Source organism: Rana temporaria, chromosome 3, assembly GCF_905171775.1.
Source record: "Rana temporaria chromosome 3, aRanTem1.1, whole genome shotgun sequence".
Classification (NCBI taxonomy): Eukaryota; Metazoa; Chordata; class Amphibia; order Anura; family Ranidae; genus Rana; species Rana temporaria.
In genome coordinates, this window is record NC_053491.1 from 80484557 (window position 1) to 80507335 (window position 22779).

At 40.4% G+C, this 22779-nt stretch overlaps 1 protein-coding gene across 1 annotated transcript in view; it reads left to right on the forward strand.

The window, feature by feature from the left end:
* The window catches only part of FAM189A1 (family with sequence similarity 189 member A1), a 928350-nt gene that overhangs the window by 820421 nt on the left and 85150 nt on the right, over positions 1–22779 (forward strand). The window contains exons 6-7 of the mRNA XM_040342809.1: positions 7449–7609; positions 8807–8942. Coding sequence (XP_040198743.1) covers positions 7449–7609; positions 8807–8942 — 297 coding nt within the window. The remainder of the gene's footprint in view (positions 1–7448; positions 7610–8806; positions 8943–22779) is intronic.

The following is a 22779-nucleotide window of genomic DNA, read 5'->3' on the forward strand; positions in this document are numbered from 1 at the left end:
AACGAAGCACAGATCCCACGCTGGGTGGAGTAAAAATTCCTGGATAAGGCCAGATGGATCCTTGAAGCATTAAAAACTGCTCTACATGTTTTGTGATTTGAATTATATTGCTTCTTCAGGAGCTTCAATAACTGGCTATAATAAATATCCCCCAAAAATATATATATATAAACATTTTTTCCTCAGTTTAGGCCGATACGTATTCTTCTACATGTTTTTCATAAAAAAAAAATTGCAATAAACGTTTATTGATTGGTTTGCGCAAAAGTTATAGCGTTTACAAAATAGGGGGACGTTTTATGGCATTTTTATTAATATTTTTTTTTTACTAGTAATGGCGGCGATCAGCGATTTATTTTCGGTACTGCGACATTATGGCGGACACTTCGGACTTTTCAGTGCTATAAAAATGCATTGGATTACTATAAAAATGCCACTGCCAGGGAAAGGGTTAACACTAGGGGCGAGGAAGGGGTTAAGCATGTTCCCTGGGTGTTCTAACTGTAGGAGGGGTGGCCTCACTAGGGGAAATGACTGACCACTGTTCATACATTGTATGAAAAGACGGTCAGGCATTTCTCCCCTGACAGGACCGGGAGCTGCAGCTCCCGGTCCTCGCTCTATAACCAGTAATCGCAGGTGCCCGGCGGCGATCGTGTCGCATTCGCACGGGAGTCATGCGCCCCTAGTGGCCGCTTCGAGAGCCGACGTATAGCTATGGGCTCTCGCGCAGGGGACCCGACCTGCCGCCGTGTAACTGCGGGGGCTGGTCGGCATGTAGTTAATGGAGATTGTCAATGGTTGCCTTGCTTCAAAAAACAGCACCTGGCTAAAAACCACACCTCCTTCTGATGACTTTAAGGAAGGGGAAAAGAAAGGACCACAAGCCCTGGGCTACCACCACAGCTGAGTGCTTTGTGCTGATAAGGGGAAAGTGGGGGTGCACCGGGTAATTCGTATAGCACGTTCAAAGAAAAACTGCACAAGAGCCCTTTAATGTTGGTACAATTCCCAAATGTGACATACAGTCTTCAAAAATTCTTGAAACGTGGGATAGTGATATCAATCTGTCCAAGAAAATACAGCTGGTACTGCACTAATAGCCAAAGAAAAGCCCTCCACTGTGGCAGATCTTCCAAAGATGTTCCTACTGGGATCCGTCACATAGGGCATCAAAAGTATTTAATGTCAAACAATAAAACCGGCATAACGACTCTCCTGAGCACCTGAGCACACATTTGTTGTCGGAAAATTTTAAAGCATGCTATCCAACATTCGTTATGGAGCATACAAATGGTCGGATTTTTTGACAAAAGTCTGCCGTCACACAATTTCCATCTGAAAATCCGATCGTGTGTATGGGGCTTAAGATTCAGACTTGAGGAATCATATTGATTATACATCATGCAGTAAGTAATACGTTCTTATCTTACCTGTCCCTAATTCATGCACTGCCTTATATCCTTCCTGTTGTATAAGTGTACAAGTGGAATTAGCCATGGATGGCAATGCAAATTTCATAGAAGATACCAAATTAATCTGTTGTGTGACTGCAAGGAGATACTTAGTGGAATGTATATGACAGGAAATCTATGGCACTTATTGACAAAACTGATTGTTACGTGTGACTGGTGGTAGATAAAGATCATTCCCTTCTTTTACAGAACTACATCTCAATCAAACAGCACTACAGGGGATTTTTAAAATGAAGAGCTTTAAATCATTACATTTTTTCAGAGTATAAGTGTTTTAGTGTATATTCTGTGCATGGTTTTAAAGTATAAATACTCTAAATACAAGCTTAATGTGCTGTATACAAGAAATATACATGATACATGATACTGGTGTCCTTTATAAATAAGCCTGTGAAAAAGATTTTAAACCTTCCAAGCATTAGATATTTTTTACTTACATTTCTAGAAATGACAACCCCAAACCGGATAGTCTGCTAAACAAAACGTGTAGACAAATAAAATAAACAAAACCTCCGCTAGGTGGAAGAGGGGGTGGGTTTAATAATAAAGTTGGCAGTGCCTCCACCTAGGACAGGGCTTTCATAAACAGAGGGGGTTCCTTTCCTGGGAAATGAATCAGTAATCTAATTAAAGCAATTTAAAGCAAAATAACTACTGCAACTAGCATATAGCAGGGACCATAAATATATAGATGCACACCAGTATGGAAATATAACAAGCTTTATGTAAGAAAAGATTATTGATCATACATACATCCAATGTACAAACAGGTTATATCAGCAAAGAGCCCATTAAAGTCCTGGTGGATATGTGTCCCATATACAGGTGCATCCTATAAAATTAGAATATCATCAAAAAGTTTAATTATTTCAGTAATTCAAAAAGTGAAACTCACAAATTTATAAAGATACGCTACACACAGGGTGATATATTTAATGAACGGTTCATAGCAGTCAATTGTGAAAGCCACTCATCACTGATAAGCTATCTTCCCTTAGACTCTCTCTCCTCGCCTAGGGGACACCACAGTGTTGGGACCCATCGCCTTGTACTGTATATAGATCTGTAGCTCTATTCAAACCAAAATTCACAAGGTGCATTCCATAGTTTACCAATCTCTCTTTCTGTGTCCCATGCTTTAATTCTATCCAGCTGGGTACTCTCCCAATTGCCACGATCAGTCCCAGAGTCACACAGGAGACTCCCACTTACCCATTAGGCTACATGCATCCAGCTCATGACTCTCTTCATATCATTTCAGAGACTGCTGCAGCTGCACTTCTAGATTATGCCCACTTCTCCCAGGATCTCCAGGTGGATTGGCACTCATGAGAGGCCTTTTGCATCCCTCTCTCAATACAGTTAGATCATGTTTCCAGTCCACCTACTGTACATCATGCTTCATAGGGCAGGATGAATGGAGCTGACTCCTTTGGGTGTAGGCCCATCTTACACTGAACTTCTGCCCTGTCCAGGGTCTTTGCAGTAGCTGACTGCATATGCATATATGTGGGGTGTTTGGCTTCCATACCACAACTGCACTAAGCTCCTCCCAACCTAGCATATATAAGGGCATTAGCACCACTAATTACATCTCTACATGAAGGTGATGTCTAAAAGGGGACCTAACACCTACTTACATAGTTCCCTATAACACACTATTTTGGGACATCTTGTGGCAGACTAGCTAACTGCACCTGCTTACAATTTGTTTTACCTTTAACTTTAAGGTTAATGTTTGCAGAAAAAGACATATACTTTCTTATATCTATATCTTATTTCTTATTTTCCCAACCGCGTACACTTTTCTACGTTGTAAATGAAAAGAATGTTGTACCCGTTATTCTCTCTCTGGAGAGGTCTATCATCCTCCCATATGTCCCCATAAATAAAATCCTATTATTTAAAATCACAGATCTTACGGGAAAAAAATGTATAACCCTCATCTTTCTCTCACAACCTTAATTACAGTCATAACCATGCATAATTATTTCAGGGGGAGTTTAAGATAAAATCAGTTACTGCTGTGTTGAGTAACAGTGCATTATTTTCCCTACTTATGCAGTTGTTGGTGAATTTAGGACCAGGTTTATTTTATTGCAAATACCACTTGAGTTGTATTACAGAATAACATATGATTGTAGACTTCACAAAACAATAGTACAGTAAGTGCACTCAAAAGAGGCATGATTGTACACCTACATGGCTGAAGCCATAGACGCCTAATAGTTACAGCTTTTAAAAAAAATAAAATGATTTTGCATTGAAAAAAACAAGATTTTCTGCACTGTTTGAGTCACTTAATTCAACTAAACATTAAAAACAAACTTCGTAATTAAAATGGCTTAACACAGTCAAATCTCTGCTCGTGGCACTTGGCAAATATACTACTTGGAATAATCAAGTAGTCATGTTCTCTCAGACTAAGATGTTTTGGTTGTATAAATATTGTTAAATCTAGAATTTAAAACATCTTTCAGCTGAATAAGTACACCTTTACAGATAATAAATCTCGACCCCTTCCTCTTATCCTACAATTATTGCCTGTATCAATACAATCTACTACTCTCTACCTGCTACCTACCCCCAAAACCATGACACACCTTCTTTTCCAGAGCTGTCAGTCACTAACCAGTGGATTCTAATGAAAATGTTCCCGCATTGTCTGTGGTTGAAGATTGACATCAGTACGGGGGGCTTTGTGTAGACATATGATGTAAAATGGTTGTAACGGACTGGCCTGTGACACCCAGAGACTTTTGAAGGATGTGGGGTACTCCTGTGCCAGCTTCATTAATGACTCTTGAGTCTAGTGTCATCCTATGTCCCTTTTGGGCATAGGATGACTGAGAACTGATATCTCGGATTACATGAGATGGGACATTAATGATAATTTATGTACTGCAGGATCTTGACATATTACAGGTCAATAAGAATGTCTCATCCAATGTGTAACGTAGACTGTTGAGATGCTAATTAAGTCTGCTACTGTGGTGATGTGAATTGGAGCTTGGTAGCCAGTCTGGCTGCCTATTATGGGATGTTTTAGTGATTGCTGTGATTGCATTCTGTGTCCATTGTGCTAATTAGGTCTGCTTCTACAGACCTTTTCATTGTGTGATGCTAATGACACTGTTTTGTGTGAAAAGTCTATTGATGATAAGATGTGGAATGTGACTTGTCAGCTATAGTAATTAACTCCTCTAAGATGAGGTGCCCGAATGTCTGTCTGGAGGGGGATTGGATTGGAGGGGGAACTTGTTAACCACCCATTGTGTGATGTTTTGGGTGGAGAGTTTCATTGTCCCTGTGATTAACTGTAGCATGCTTGTAACTGGATATAACAAGGCTGAGTGTACCATTAAAAGTGTTCATTCGTTTGACTCAGAGAACGGAGCTTGTCTCGTCTTTATTCTGGGGAATGGAATGGGTCCTGTCGACTGGATTGTCGGATAAGCTGTCATGGGGCGATGGAATGGAAAATCGTAAAACGGTGGTGACCGTTACAATGGTTATAGCATCTAAGAACATTGTAGGGTGACATGAATAATGGGAGGCATCAGAATCTATGGGTGAGAGGATTCTCCACCTTGTTCACTGCTGGTTGGCATCCCAAGTTTTATGACAGATAAGGACATTTCAGTTTAGATTTTTTAGGATATAAAGTTGTATCCATAGTTTTCGGTTCAGTGGCTTGGGGCTTTGCTGCATTATGATCGTCAAGCCAGTTGGAATCCCAACCAGGACACTACCTACACTACATGAAGTTTGAATTTTCTCCCTGTGCTTGCATGGGTTTTCCCCTGGGTACGATGGTTTCTTCCTACGCTCCATAGTCATGCTGGAAGTTTAACTGACTCCTGTCTAAATTTGCCGTTGTATGTGTATGTATGTTTGAGACAAGAACCTTGGAATGTAAACTCTTTGACAGGGGTTCTAACTCTTCTCTAATCTATCCAAAACAAAGGAAAAAAAATTTGGCTGCACTTAACCACTTACTGAGTGACATTCGTATAAAAACAACAGCAAGTGGTTATTACAAGATCATGGCTGCAGTTTCAGCCATTAACGTGGTACCATTTTTTTACAGCCAGTGATCAGCTGTCTTGCAAAAGTGCCGTTTTCATTGGTCCAAACCGATCGTGTGTGGGCCCCATCGGTTAGTTATCCTTTGGTCAAAAAAATAGGAACTTGCTTTAAAATTGAACCGATGGACGCCTAACCGATAGGTCAAAACCGATCGTTAGTATGCAAAAGCATCGGTTAAAAACCTGTGCATGCTCAGAATCAAGTTGACGCATGCTTGGAAGCATTGAACTTCGTTTTTTTCAGCACGTCGTTGTGTTTTACGTCACTGCGTTCTGACACAATCGGTTATTTAACCTATGGTGTGTAGGCACATCAGACCATCAGTCAGCTTCATCGGTCATCGGTTAACTGATGACAACGGTCCTTTGGACTGTTGTCATCGGATGGACTGATCGTGTGTACGTGGCCTTACATATAGCCATGGTGTATTAAAAAAGTTTAGGTACTGTAGTTTGTTACCCTTTTCTTGACATGTTTGGTATCTATTTACTCAACACAACCTCATCTTTTACAAAAAGTGGGAATTTACTGTTTGTGTGCACTAAAATTCTTTTTAGTGTGTTTTATTTCTTAAAATTTGCTTTTCATAAGCAGCTGTGAAAAGATTATGTAGCATAACAATTGCAATGGTCACCATTTTATTCATAAAAAAAGTGCTTATTGTGGCACCGTGGGCTGGCAGTGCTGGAAACCTAAGTTTTATTCCCACTAGGAGCAGAACTAGAGCTTTCTTAGAATGATAAATATTCTGGTTCATTGCCAGACAACAAATATACAAATACACAGGAATAATGTGAAAATGCCAAACTGATAACGCTCCGGAATGATTCCATCCCAGGACCACAGTATGAAAAACCTTCAGTGGTAATTACCACACAGCCATAAGAATTCTAAATAGAAAGTCCTATTTTTCTAAACCGTTTAATGTGCAGCACACAACTGCAACCTCCAGAAAAACACGAGTGTAATATTCTGCTTATGTCTTTTTCAGATTGACTGTAGATCACAGTAATGCAAGCAGACATCAGCACAAACAAGAACTTAGTAGTTCAAGCACAATACAGAATTGTGCCTTCAGCAAATATTATTAGCTCAGTTCTTTCCAGAGGCAAGAGTTAAAGAGCCAGGCTGCTAGAGATCCAGGGAAAATGACATGACAACAGAACCTTGCCTAAGGGAGGAATAGAGACACAATTTTCTTCGATTGGCTTTAGCTGTGGTTTTTCTTTAGCACAGCACAAGAAGAGGGGTCAAAGGGTCTCTACATCATTTGATCCCCAGAATGGTCCCCATTGAGTCATGTACTGGTTTGACATTCTAACAGGCTCATTAGTCTTCTGTTTTTCTATGTAATTGAAAGTGTTCCTCAGCATCACTGTCTTTTCTCTGCTCCTCCTCTGACACTCACATTAGAGAACCGGCTGAAGAAAAGGAATAGGATGGATTGATGGGTGTCATTCTGATTGCTGGAGCATAGATAATGAGGCTGTATTGGTACTGCTTAAAAGATGCAAGAATAATTTGTGACATACCAGTTTGGGGGAGTAAACTGTATTATGTCTATAAATTAAATGATCACACACCTAAACAGAATATAACAAAGTGCTGACAACAAAGGTCATTTATAAGAATGGTAAATGAATAGAACCTGTGTGTTTGGTGGGAAATGCAGTAAAATGTAGTACTTTCCAATGACACTGTGGGGTTGATTTACTAAAGGCAAATGCACTTTGCACTACAATATCATTACAATATCATTTGTTTGGCAATGTTTAATTGTTAGTGTACCCCTGAAGGAAGCATGCTATATAAAAAAACAAATGACATATAAAGTATTATATTTGAGTTATGTGTATAATGATGATTCTATGTCTTGCTTTTAAGTTTCTACCACACAGAGGACATGCCACCAGTATGGACTGCATGATGGCTCATGGAACAATTCTTCACCAGATGTTGGATTTTGATGAGTTTATTCCACCCATTCCACCGCCACCATATTACCCACCTGAATATACCTGCACACCTGTCATGGATGTACAAAGGTGAGGAGCAGCTTACACTAGAACTACTGCTAATTTTCTTAATGCATGTTGAACTGCAGACAAACAACTCATCTGGAATACAATACCTTAAGCGTGGTACCAGACAGGATTGTGCAATGCAACAGAGCTTGATTAGATCAATGTCCTTACTGTTCCCCTCCCAACCTGTGCATCTTTTGCACAGGTTGTTATGGTAGCTATCTGCTACCATAACAACTGTATTCTTCTTCAAACACATCGCGTATAATGACGGTGGGTGGTCCGGAAGCGGTTAAAAAAAGTTGTTGAATTCCTGTAAGTAAACTTTTAAAGTGATACTAAAGTCTATTTTTTTTAGTTAAAAATAACAAGCATGTTATACCTACCTGCTCTGTGCAGTTGGTTTTGGTCTTCCTCTTCTTCGGGTCCATCTTTGGTGCTCCTGGCCCCTCCCTCCTGTTACGTGCTCCCACAGCAAGCAGCTTTCTGTGGGGGCACCAGAACTGAGCCACAGCTCCCTGTGTCCATTCAGACACGGAACCATGACCCAGCCCTGCCCCGCCCCCATTCTCTAATATTCTGACTGACTTTGATTGACAGCAGTGGGAGCCATTGGTGTTGCGCTGCTGTGTCAGCCAATAAAAAGGGGAGTCCAAAGCAGCCGAGACACTCCTGCAACATCGCTGGATCTAGATACACCTCAGGTTAGTGTTAGGGGGGCTGAGGGGAGCTGCTAAACACATAAGGTTTTTTATTTAAATGCATAGAATGCATTAACATAAAAAAATTCTGCCTTCACAACCACTTTAAGACGTTGGTGTCTATCAGTGTGCTGCCCTCTGAGGACCAGGTAAGCGAGATGAGTATAAATAAAAGAAATCAGCCATTGGTTTTAAATTTATTGATATATAAATAATATACCCAATGAATGTCAGTGTTATCACTTGCAAATGAAACACATTCAGCTTGTATTTATGGAAATCCATTTGTTAGTTAACGACAGCGCAATTTCTTTATCACTCAGATAAATTAATATCTGATGTGTTGGGTACATTTAGATAGCAGGGGTGTAATCATGAAGTGATAAATAAACTGAATTAGGCAAACTGGTAAATCTGTTTTATTTGCAATGATTATACAGTCAGAGATGTTCTAAAGTTTAATCTATTGTGAAGGGCATTTATAGCTTCTAGTGATGACCGGGCATTCTCTTTGCAGAGGGCTTCATCTGGACTTTCCGCACTCTCCTTTCAGTACTTTGTACGAGGTGTCCATAAACAGCCCCGGGATTCTCTATCCATCTGAGCTGCCACCACCATATGAATCTGTGGTTGGCCAAACTCCTGTAAGCCAGGTAAGAAATGAAGACAATGTTCACTAATACCTTACTCCAAATATGACTTTTTCATTCAGGGCCATAAAATAGTATGGATTACCTATTTCTTTCCCCCTGTGAAGTATCCTTTTGTGTGCATAGGAAAACTTGCTTTGCTTTTCTATGAATGTTTTCTATTGGATGCAACAGATATTTTAGAAGAAGATATACTGTATTTGCTGGCGTATAAGACTACCTTTTACACTTAAAAAAAAATGGTCAAATAGCAGGGGTCATCTTATATGCCGGGTCAGCTGCTCGGATGCTTGCTGGATGTGCGGTAAAACTGTATGTAGCTTTGGCTACATACAGTATATACCACATAGCCAATAACGGTGAGCGATGTATTCAAATTAATACAAAGCCTGCTCGGATTGGAGTAACAACCTCTGCCAATCCGAGCAGGCTACATAAAGTAGCCTGTTCGGATTGGCTTTGAGAGTCAGAGAGGCGTGAGCTGATGTTACAGCCTCTGCCAATCCAAGCAGGCTTTGTATTCATTAATAGAATACATTGTTTGCCGTGATTGGCTCCAGCTCCAGCAAGAATGAAGAAGAATATGGCTCCAGAAGGAAGAAATATGAAGCATCGCAAGCCTCGGAAGGGGGGTCATCTTATAAGGTGAGTATAGGCAAAAAATATTAAAAAATATTAAAATTAGGGGGTCGCCTTATACACCGTCAAATACGGTAGACATAATTAAATGAGTTAGGTAGTAAATACTATTTATTATTTTGACAGTGCCGTGACTTCTCACCTGTAAAGATGCAAGCTTTGTCTGAAGTCTAATGTCCTATTAGTGATGAGCTTGGGTTCTGTCCAAATCGGATTCAGTCAGAACCCAGCAGCAAGCTTTCATTGCTAATGAGCTGCAGGTGGGAGATCCTCACACACTTACACATAGGGGTGAGGATGCTTTTGACATCAATGACCTAATATGGCCACACAATGACATTGGCCAAATATGGTCATGTGCTTATATTAGGTCAATGATGTCATTCGAAAACCTACCCTCTTGTGTTATGTCAGATGCAGGGCAGGAATCTCTCATACACATCTCATTGGCCCAGCAATGATAGCTAACTTCCTGGTTCCAATAAAGCCCAAGTTCATCACCACCAGATTCAAAGGGGAACTTCTGCATGAAAGACCTTCAGTGAACTGGTGCCCTTGAGCCACCATCCAAGGGAAAGGTATAGTGGAGCTAAGAGGACACTTGAGCAACACTCCAATGAGTAGAAGCAGACTCACACAAAAGTAAATAAAAAAAGGCACTTCTAAGTGCAGTACACCAGTAGGTTATTATGACACAAGATTAAAACACTGAACAAGTGATCAACGAATAGCAGGCTTATCAAAGTAGAAAATCTGGCTAGACTCCTGTCACTGTTCTCTCAATCTTGCATTGCCAACCAGCAGCTGCGGGGGAGGGTTGGAGCCCAGGGTCAAGGTGGCCACTGCACTTCAAGGACCAGTGTGGAACACATGCAGAGAGCGTGGGACACACACGCACCGGAAGTGACGTCAGGAAGGAGGGGGTAACCAAAAGAGGGACAGGAAGCATTCTTCTCACTTCCTGTCATGCTGAGTTTATTTACTAAAGGGTAGAGGTTGTTCACTTAGCAAAGGAATTGTTCAAGTGTATGTTCATCAGCTAGCCCACGATTGGGTATTTAAAACAAACACATATTTTCCTTATTTACTAAGATTCACTTTACAAACTGAAAATTTATTTTCTAAGTGAACAGTATCTTCTCTGTTAGTAAATTAATTCTATGTACTTGATATTGGACAAAATTAGACCATCTGGAAGATTGTATTGTCCCAGCGACATCTACCCCTATTTCCATGTCCTGATGTTACAGAGAATAAAAGTTAGAAAAAAAAATTCATACAATCATTGAAATAATTAAAAACCCAACATAAGTTTTAATTCGTCAAAGCTCTATACAAAAAAAAAATTATTGAAGTTCTGATTTACCAAAACCAAGGCTGACTGGGAAATTTCACAGACTACTAAATATTTGATATCAGTCATAAAATTAACAGTGTTTTTTTGTTGTACATTTTTTGCAGAATATTCAAATTTATATCAAGCATGCTTTCATATTTCTTTTAAAAGACATAAATTAAATGACATTCCTCATATGAAGGATTCACTAATAACTTTCACAAATGTTCATGTGAAGCTCCCACAATTGAATACAAATTTAACATTTTGAAATGTATAGTGTAGCCAATTTTTGTATTTAAGCAGTGAATGTAAAGAAACACAGGTAGTAAACTGCTAAATACATTTTCTTTAATGGGTTATCGGTCAGGAAGTCAGCTGTGTGTTGGAAGATATCTTCTCCCAATGCACCAATTTCTTTGTCAATAGCTTTCTCCCTGGCACCTCATATAGACCTGCATGTTCCAGTAACTGATTTTAATTGTATTTGCAGACATATATTTGTATGTTTGTTGTTTCCTTCTAGTAAGGGAGTCTTGACAAAATTTGTATGCAGTGACTGCACTCAAGGCTTTGTACACAATGACAATTCTAACTTTTATAGGAAACAATGAAAGAACGAATGTGCAGTATGCATGCATGAAAATCAATCACAGAATGTTTTGCATCCACAAAAAAATTTTTTTTTGCATACATGTTGAAGCTAGGAGAGTATGAAATCGAGAGTTTAAAGTGTTCTACAATTTTGGACAAGGTCAGGAAGTTTTGCCAAAATGCAATTTTGGCAAAATGCAAAAGGTAGTTTCTTTGGGGCTTTTTTTTGGTGTTTTTTGATGTTTTTTGTGATAATACAATAGCCTTTAACCACTTCCCATTTGCTCCATGTCCTTTTAAAAAGTTCTGAATACCAGGGGGTGAGACCAGCTCTCAATTACTTTAACACTGTGACTGACTGTCACAGTGGTCACATGCTGGCTACCCGATATTAGCGGGAACCAAGAGCTGTCTTTCACAGCCGGGTGTTGTAATATTAATATAGATGTGTAGGTATTTAAAATACTTGAGTCGGTTCTAACTACTAGAAATGACTCCGGGTCTCTGTGCTGAGAGCACAGAAACACCAGCCGCCCAGTGACACATATGTGTGACTTTTGGGAATCAGTCAATAGCCGCTGATTTGGCATGCAATTCTCTTACTTGAATATGCTAAACTGCTGCAGTGCAGTTTAAAACCTTAGTTTGAAGAAGTATAAACCAACTTCTGCATGTGTCCCCCCAGCCCTTACCTTCATTCTCCATGTGAAGCCTTTAAAAGAAGTGATCAGGAAAAGTTCTTACATTTCAATCTTTAGCTTTTAGCAATTGCTTTAAAACCTCCTTTGTTGCTGACCTCATGCTTAAATAACACTGACTTTATTATTCACAGGATGAAATCAGACTGTTAATTCTGGTACTCCCTATTTTTTTTTTTTTAGTATAGAAGTATATAATTTGTATATTAGTTTTCTGTCTATAGCAGTATCAGATAACCCTACAATTAAATGAAACCTCCAGTTTTTTTAAAAACGCTTTTGGCAGCTGACTTTGGCACTTACCAAGTATACAGCTTCTCCAGCTGCAGATTCTTTACCTTTTAATCCTTTCCTACAGTATGTTCCAGCTGATTCTTGTGCCATAACCACAGGAACCCCATTTCAGGTTGGCTTCTTTCTCTTTCTGCATCCTATAGAGCTAGTTATGCAGGGACTGTTGGTGTGTCTTTCTATAGTATACTATGTGCATCAATAGAATCACACCGACCAGTAGACCAAGCTAACAGACTCACTGTAGAATGCACTGTCCACTGTTAAAGCAGAACTTCACTCTCTCAATCAACATTAAATATTTTTATCTTTATGCTACTAGCCTTAGTAAATAGATTGCAAAGCATATTATTTTTACTTATGCTGAATTGTTTTTTTTTTTCCACATTGCTCCAGTTACTTCCTGATTTTTGGCCTAGGCAAAAATGATGTCATACATCCCAGGGGTTTTCTCGGCTAAGCTTACACTTCTGCCTGCATTCCTGCGCTAAGGGCAGATGAACTGCAGAAAGTAAATGCTACAAGAATTAACTACCCTTATTCAACCTGGCCAGGGCTAGAAATGCTAAGGAGGGGGGGGGGGGTTGAAGTGGTTGTTTTACTTCCTGTTCAAACCTGGCCAAAAAAATTTTTTAAACTGCTACATGGAGTAAATTAGTATCTTAAAGAGAAATCAGCCAAGGCAGGAAACATATAAAACAGACGTCTTCCTGCCTTTCTCTCTAGAGAGAGTTTATAAATGTGTGTATCCTAAAGTATCTGCAAATATGGGGACGCTGTCTGATTTATGATAGTAGTGTGCAATTCCTTATGCTTTATCCAGAATGTGACATATTACAAAGTTAATTGTCTGTAGCATCATCAGAGAGAGCATATGTCATGCATTTGTATTTCACACATTACAATAAAGCACACTTAGATCTGTGTTCTCATCTCAGTAGGACATAACTTTCATTTTTTTTCCCAGATTATGTAGTGCTAAGGACAAATTAGATCCATGTATGGATACCCTGGTTTACAGTTAATCTACTGAGTGACTTCAGTACAACCAGCCTATTGGGTTTTTCCCAATCGATCAGTACTGCTGATCCAGCAGCACCGATAATGGTATTCTGATGGTGAGTAAGTCTCCCTGCTGTCAGAACACAATAGCACAGCAGGAGTGATTCCCCCATCCACCTTGAACGTGTGGATCGGAGAAATAGATTTTTTTTTAAACCCATTGGTTTAATATTTAATAAAAAAAAAAAAGGTTGATGTATGGGCTGCCTTAATCCAGGAATACTACGACATCAAATTGTTTGTTTGGACCAAGCTAGCCCAAATAATTATATTCTTTGGTAATTGATACAGTGGATGTCAGCGCTGTATAAACTGTATATGCATCAGCTACATACAATATACAGTGCTATGTTATCTGGCCAGCGGCGGCCCCTCCATAGAGGACGCATGGGCGCCGCCTCCCCTATCAATGCGTCCAGCCCCCTGATCTACATATCAATGGTGCCGGACCATGAATTCCAATGGGGGTGGGTGTTTTTTGAAGCACCTAATAAGAGCCAGAGGCTCTAATATGCTTCAAAAAGGGTGGCTTCAGAGTGCAGATCATTGCGCTCCAAGGTCCCCCAGTTTTGTGACCATAGCGAATGTATTTTCACTATTTTCACACTAAAGTTCCTCCCCACTAATCAGGAGGCAGGTCTGTGAGAGCTTTTTCTCAATTGGCCAAAGTGTGAGGCGATCCATTTGGATGCCTAGTGCTTTGGCAGAAAAGGAGACACATGGCGGAGGAAACCGCTGGAGGAGCAGACACCAGAGCTGCCGCGGCCACTGCCTATACAGGAGAGGAGGAGAGAACACCGCAGCCAAGTGCTGAACCACCCGGGGGTGTTTCAGTGCTGTGCAACGCCACAGGGGTTGGTCTTCATTCCAAGAATCGGGTTTCCCCAGCCATTCATAAGAAGCCTTATATATTTATGAATGAGAACAAGGCTTCCTCCGATTAGCTGAGATGGAGAAGCAGGCGGATGAACAACTATAATGTTTAATAGTAACAAGTGAAATATTTGCGCTGTCAAGTGTTATACAAATTAATGTGTGTGTGCATATAACCACATACATATACAAGTACAAAAAATGGGTGGGGAAAGTCCAAAAAAGGGGGAGTGACACTAATATACCAGTAAACAATATTGTTGAATAGTCATTAATCGAGGGCACAGTGCTGAAGAGGTCCAGGTACAACAAAATCCAACCATGTAGGGGTGCAGTTCATCAATACTTTATCCAATCAATAACGTTGTGAAGTGAAAAATGTTGAAAAACAAAACAATAAAAAAAAAAAAAAATAATAAAAATAGAAATAAATATAAAAATAAAAATAAAAATAAGAATAAGGGTCAAAGTATTTCAGAAGAAGGAGGCCTTGTATCCAAAAAGGGTGAAAGATAGAGAGTGAGCCGTAACCAAGATCTCATATATGCACCTCTAGTGATCCCAGCAGCTCCCCTCTAATCTGGCAAGCTGGATTAAATCAGCCTGATCCTGATGGGTGTGGTCCGTTGTTGAATATCACATACGGGTCTCCATAAAGTGTATTACATGAAAAAGTAAAAAGGGTAGAAACCAAATGGTGTGATAACGTCACAGGGAGGGATAGCAATGTCTTCTGATTTAAACCAGTGGAGATGCACTCACATGTGGGTGAAAAAACTGGGGCTCTTATCCACGAACGCCAAGCTCGTCAGTCCCTCCTTCCTCTCCCTTACTGATTCTCCAGGGTTAGGAGTCCCGTGTCCCCAATGGTTCACGAGTCGGCTCTTGTTATGTATGAGGATCTCGGTGGTGTATGTGGGGTAAGAGAGAAGGACAAGCCTGATCGTGTGATATCATCAACAATAAACAAAAACCCCCCAGGAATGCCCAGGTAGTAATGCACTCACATGAACAATATAACATAAAAGACCTTCCTCCACGAGTGCGGACTCGCAATAAATCTGTGCCTCCAACACTTCCCCTCTATCTGTGGCTCAGTCCGGACACTCAGATGTGGCAGTCATACATGGGGGGAAGTGGAATAAACAACCACAGCGTAGCCCAGTCAGACGTGAAAAGTTTATTTTAAAAGCACTTAAAAACTCACATTTAAAATCGAAATTGCTGCATCAATCCGACGAGTGGCGAACTCGTATATCCAGTGGTCGGATGCTGGAGTGTGTCAAGCCCTCCAATCCCGACGCGTATCGTCAACATGTGACTTCATCACATGTGACTTGATCCCCTGATGAAGTCACATGTTGACGATACGCGTCGGGATTGGAGGGCTTGACACACTCCAGCATCCGACCACTGGATATACGAGTTCGCCACTCGTCGGATTGATGCAGCAATTTCGATTTTAAATGTGAGTTTTTAAGTGCTTTTAAAATAAACTTTTCACGTCTGACTGGGCTACGCTGTGGTTGTTTATTCCACTTCCCCCCATGTATGACTGTCACATCTGAGTGTCCGGACTGAGCCACAGATAGAGGGGAAGTGTTGGAGGCACAGATTTATTGCGAGTCCGCACTCGTGGAGGAAGGTCTTTTATGTTATATTGTTCATGTGAGTGCATTACTACCTGGGCATTCCTGGGGGGTTTTTGTTTATTGTTGATGATATCACAAGATCAGGCTTGTCCTTCTCTCTTACCCCACATACACCACCGAGATCCTCATACATAACAAGAGCCGACTCGTGAACCATTGGGGACACGGGACTCCTAACCCTGGAGAATCAGTAAGGGAGAGGAAGGAGGGACTGACGAGCTTGGCGTTCGTGGATAAGAGCCCCAGTTTTTTCACCCACATGTGAGTGCATCTCCACTGGTTTAAATCAGAAGACATTGCTATCCCTCCCTGTGACGTTATCACACCATTTGGTTTCTACCCTTTTTACTTTTTCATGTAATACACTTTATGGAGACCCGTATGTGATATTCAACAACGGACCACACCCATCAGGATCAGGCTGATTTAATCCAGCTTGCCAGATTAGAGGTGAGCTGCTGGGATCACTAGAGGTGCATATATGAGATCTTGGTTACGGCTCACTCTCTATCTTTCACCCTTTTTGGATACAAGGCCTCCTTCTTCTGAAATACTTTGACCCTTATTCTTATTTTTATTTTTATTTTTATATTTATTTCTATTTTTATTATTTTTTTTTTTTTTTATTGTTGTGTTTTTCAACATTTTTCACTTCACAACGTTATTGATTGGATAAAGTATTGATGAACTGCACCCCTACATGGTTGGATTTTGTTGTACCTGGACCTCTTCAGCACTGTGCCCTTGATTAATGACTATTCAACAATATTGTTTACTGGTATATTAGTGTCACTCCCCCTTTTTTGGACTTTCCCCACCCATTTTTTGTATTGGTATATGTATGTGGTTATATGCACACACACATTAATTTGTATAACACTTGACAGCGCAAATATTTCACTTGTTACAATTATCACTTTTTGTCTATCGAGGTAGACCTCTTTTTTATTTGCAGCAGTATCCCCACTTTTCACTTGTCCCCTCACTCTAGACAGCGCAGGAGTTCACTTCACTTATATAATGTTTAATACTTTGTAAAAGCTCAAATGTGAAATGTATTTAACACATTCCAGGGCTTTTCTTGCAGGACAATATTAAAGATGCACTTTAATTTCCCTCCTCCCCAGCTGCAGTACTTTTTTTCACTATACCCTTGGCAGGAGTAAGGAAAGGAACATTGCATGAGTCACTCTTGTTGGAGCTTACACAGGACTAAGAACATTCTCAGTGCCCTAATAAGAAAATGCTTGCCTAATCACTAAGCACCAGCACTATCACATGAGAGGAAGGGGATTGAGTATATGCTTCACTATAACCATAAGAATGGGGTATTTTTTTTTCTTCTATGGGCTGAACATATCAGCATGGGAGTAAAGGAAATGTGAGTACCGTATGTTCTGCTTAGGAAGGGGAAATTAAACAAACTTGCTGCTTTTCCCTTTATGGCAATCACACAGGTTCATTTTAAGAAGAAAATTATATTTATCTAGCTACGTAATGTATCTGCCTATGGATTACTGTTTGTATCTGTGTAAAGTATGAAAAACTGTGAAGAATCAGAACTGACGTTCTACATGCAGTTTAGATGCCTCCAAGATAGACAAAAGCTTACATTACAATTGTATGTGAAAAATGATTGGGATCATGCAATATGCTTTAGGCCTCTCCTGCAGTGCATGGGCTGACTTTCCAATGAAATCACATTATGGTGATTGACAGCAAGTGCCAAATGCGTTATATTAAGGTGCGTCTCTTGAGGGCATTATTACCCAAGCAATATGCACGTAGGTTTCTAGCAAAGCAGCTCTGTCTTCTATCACTGGCGTCTACCCAACAACAGTGATATGTTCTCATTCTGGTAGACTGGGTCATGCAGCCAAAGTAATTATCTCTGTCATCAGCGATGCTGCGCTGTGTACACATTCATATTTGCAATATTACCGCCAACATGTTTTATTCTGTGAAAGTGCTCAATTTCAAACAAAGTAATATTTGAAAGTTTTACCTTAAGAATCTACTGGGATCTTTAAAAGGTCAGATATTGAGAAACAAATATCATTTTATTTCATTAGATTTTTTCAGCTCATCAACAAAGTCTGCATCTGAAATAAAATTGAGGTGGTTGCTATATTTAAAGTTCTGGTTTTACTGAAAATAAATTAAACAAGGGTAATCATGATCTCTAGTGTGCTGAAAATTAACAAAGCAATTTTTAGGTTGAATTCAGGCTATGGGAAAGATCAGAAGCATTTAACCATTTAATTTCTTCCAAATCTAACTTTTTTAAATTACTGTATATACTCGACATGGACACAGTGAGGCATGGGCACAGTGAGGGATGGGCACAGTGAGGCATGGGCACAGTGAGGCATGGACACAGTGAGACATGCACATGGACACAGTGAGGCAAAGTGAGGCACAGTGAGGCATGGGCACAGTGAGGCATGGGCACAGTGAGACGTGGACACAGTGAGGCATGGACACAGTGAGGCATGGCAAGTTTTCATTATCCCATTATACCTAACTTCATCCATGGCCCAGCATTCAAGTCCTCTGCTCTTCAGTGCTGCAAAGTGGAAGGGTATATCTGACAGTGCCTATGTTTCTTTCTGTTGTCCAGTGTTATCCAGCTTTAATGTAACTCATGATTTTTAATTAAAAATGTTCAGCATATTATTAAAATAATGCCTAGTGATCCTGTCATGAAGGTGCTTGTTCACTTCCTATTATAGGGTTACAAGGCCTGTCTCAATTACGCCCCTGCTTATATCATCTAATCACATATGGTTCCAATGGAGAGTACAAGTGACCATTTACAGACAAATTACAAAGGCATGGTCTACTGTTGTCACCATCAGGATACCAAGCTATGAGCTATGTAACTTATGCAAGGTGAATGTATGTAGACAGGAAGAGCCTTCAGGTATCACCAGTACTAAGATACAACAGAAGATAGAAAAGGGGGAAATAATTATTTTAATAAAATAAATGTCAATTGTTTAAGATACACAAAGCTTTAGCAAACTAAATGTCATCTGGGTTCAAGTTTAAGAGCCTACAACTGCACATTTTTTTTTAATCATCTTGCAATCTTATCTGAAGTTCTGCTGACTTTCATCATCCAATCAGGTGCAAACAAAAACGTTTGTTTATTTTTTCTTGCACACACAGTAAAACCTTGGATTTCGAGCATAATTTGTTCCGATAGCATGCTTGTAATCCAAAGCACTTGTATATCAAAGCAAATTTTCCCATAAGAAATAATGGAAACTAAAGTGATTCGTTCCCCAACCATTTATTCTTAAATCCTTATTGTGTAAACATAAAATGTCCATCTACAAATGGCAGCCTCTACAAGGGGATTAGAAGCAAAATCCAGCAGGAGTTTCAGAGTATAAAAGAGAAAAGAGGTGCCTCTAAGTGTAGTAATATGGTTTCATTTAATGAAAGTACATTTTGCAACTCACATGGTTGATGATTAAAAGAGGCACATCTAAGTATGCAGCAATCCGGGGTAAAGCTGTCTACATAGACCATCCCCCAGACTGCTTGCTCTCACCGCTGTCAGTCTGCAATTGTGACTGGGAAGACTACCCAGCAGTAGAGCGATCTGAAAGCGAGGCTTGAAGGGCTCGTGGAGCGCAGCGTGGAAGGGAGGACGTCAATTGCGGTGAGGAGGACAGTCTATTTGGACAGCTGTACCCCGGATGCCTGCATACTTAGATGTGCCTGTTTTAATCATCAGCCATGTGAGTTGTTAAATGTTGTACCTTCATTAAATGTACCGTATTTATCGGCGTATACCGCACACTTTTTTTGCCCTTAAAATCAGGGCAAAATTTTGGGTGCACGATATACGCCGATACTCGCTTTCCGCGCTGTGTTTGAACCACTGCGCCGACATATACCGAGCACAGTACACTCGGGTAGGCTCGGCTCCGCTCGCGGTCACGTCCTGTGCGTCCTGTATGTATTTTACGCGAGAGGAGCCTAGCCTGTCCGAGTATACCCGAGTGTACTGCGCTCGGTATATGTCGGCGGAGTGGTTCAAACACAGCGCGGGAAGCGGGGATTCGATTCGGAGACAGCACGGGAGGACACCACGGACACCACAATGGCCGCAGAAGGATGCCAGACTGGACAAGGCCGCCGATTGACGCCCTTGCAAGACACCAAAACTGTAAGTATAAAACATTTTTTTTCCAGGAATTTCAGGGCTACATTAGGGGTGCGCGCTATACGCCAGAGCGTGTAATAGGGCGATAAATACGGTAACCATATTGCTACACTTAAAGGCTCCTCTCTTCGTTTTTTATACTCAGTTGTGACTTGACGGTACTCTTATATCAAGACATCGCTTGTATATCAAGTCAAAATTTATAAAAAAAACGTTGCTTGTCTTGCAAAACACTCTCAAACCAAGTTACTCTCAAACCAAAGTTTTAATGTAATTGTATTCTTTGCAAAGTGAAGCTTCCCTTTAAAAGTCAACAGCCTATTTCCCTTTAGTAAATCAACCCCTATGGGTTGCATAAACGTCAAACGTCTGCATAATTGCATTACAGTAACAGTTATATCTACAAAGAAGTTGAATGCACACTTCATAAGAAATAGCTTACTACTTGCAAAAGCCTAAGGTGCTTACTTTAATTTCCCTGCTGCTGTACATCATCAGGAGGAGACAGAGAGAAATATTGCATTTAAACAATTAGCTCTTACCTAAAACAAAGCATAACATAATGTATTCAGGAGGCATCATTTATCCAGAGTATTTTATTGTGTGTTGTATTATTGAGAAAAACTGGATTGGGAAAGAAAAAAATCTATGTTGACGCTTATATAGATTAGATTTAAATAGTGAGCAGCTTGAGTCACACACAAGCATTTGTCATGTAGATGTGTCTATAGGAAAACATGCAGTCATAAAGATGGGGTGTTTTAATTCCCAACTACCAGAGCTCTAGGGTTCTGCTCTTGTATGACATCGAGAGAATAGCTTTTACAAGAGCGGAAGCTGAAGTAATTTGCAAACGTTGGGGTTCAGTATAGCTGGAATTGCCATGGTGCAAGTGATAATCTCATCCTTTAACCTCTTGACCACTGGGCACTTAAACCCCCTTCCTAACCAGACCAATTTTCAGCTTTCGGTGCTCTCACAATTTGAATGACAATAACTCAGTCATACAACATTGTGCCCATCTGAAATTTTTGTCTTTTTTTCCCCACAAATAGAGCTTTCTTTTGGTGGTATTTGATCACCTCTGGGTTTTTTTATTTTTTGCGCTATAAAAGAAAAAACACTGAAAATTCTGTAAAAATAAATTCTTGTTTCTGTCATATTAGCAGGTATTGCGGAGTATTGGGGGTATTGCAGAGTATTGGGGGTATTGCAGAATATGGGGGGTATTGCAGATTATGGGGGGTATTGCAGAGTATGGGTGGTATTGCAGAGTATGGGTGGTATTGCAGAGTATGGGGGGTATTGCAGAGTACTGCTGCTTCCACTCTCCCCCCTCTCCTCTCACACTGTACCGATCGTTACAGAGAGGAGAGGGAGGAACTGGCGTCATGACATGACGCCGGTTTGTTTACAAGTGATCGCTCCGTCATTTGTGGTAAATGTGGTAAATGGCCGTAAATGGCCGCTACCGCGATCTGTGATGCGCCGGGTCTTCTAGACCCGGCGCTCACAGATGATTCCGGGAGCGTGCCCCAGGGGACGCACGAGTGAAGGATTCTGGGAGGACTTCCCAGGGATGTCCTCCCAGAATAATTCCACCGCGCTGTAGACGTCTTTTGTCTATGGCGCGGTGGGGAAGTGGTTAAAATCATCTTGGCCAACACTTCACAAGGTCCTTCTAGTCCCTCACCCAGTTAATATGGACTTGATCTAAACAGATGCTGAAAATGAAAATACCTAAGAGCCTAGCTCTTTGTATCATAGGGACAGGAAGTTCCAATCACTGTCATTTAACCATCAAATGCCAAATCCTGTTTTGGCCACTGAAACAGCGTTTGACAGTTGAATAGATACAGGGCTTGAAGTTGTAAAACTAACTCATGTAGTGCCTGAACTTCTGTACTGTTATTAACAAGGAGGGAACACACTAATACCATCATCACTGGCAACCTCGGAGAAGAACAGTCATGAATGAACAAGGTTTCCTGACCTGTCCGTTTGCTATTCATTTAAAGAAGGCTTGTCTGTTAGTGTCTGTGAGAATCAGACAGCAGGTTTTTTAGTCCTCTAATGTCTACTGTATGTAAAACCAAGTAATAATTTGCTAGAGAGTCCTCTCTTTAAAGATTTTATAAAAAAAAGAAAAACAGTCTATTTTACCTCCAGTCACTGAATGTTCTAAGCAGTTACCCCTAATTGCACAACAGAAAGTACAATTCATAAATAATTAGCAGTTGTTGAGTTGGAGTTGCCACCCGCACATGAGTAGAGGCAAATCTGTCACTTGTTCCATTGGCAACTGTTGGAGAGGGGATTTCCTTTATTTTAATCAGTACCTATCCAAAAAAAAAAATGGTTTAGATATACTTTAAAACTATGCAGCTCCGTTACTGTATTCTCTGTAATGCTGCGTACACACGATAGGTTAGTCTGATGAAAACGGTCTGATGAGAGCCCAACGTGGTCAGTTTTCTAGCTACCCTGGGAACTCTGGCTCTAGCTTGCTATTCTCCAA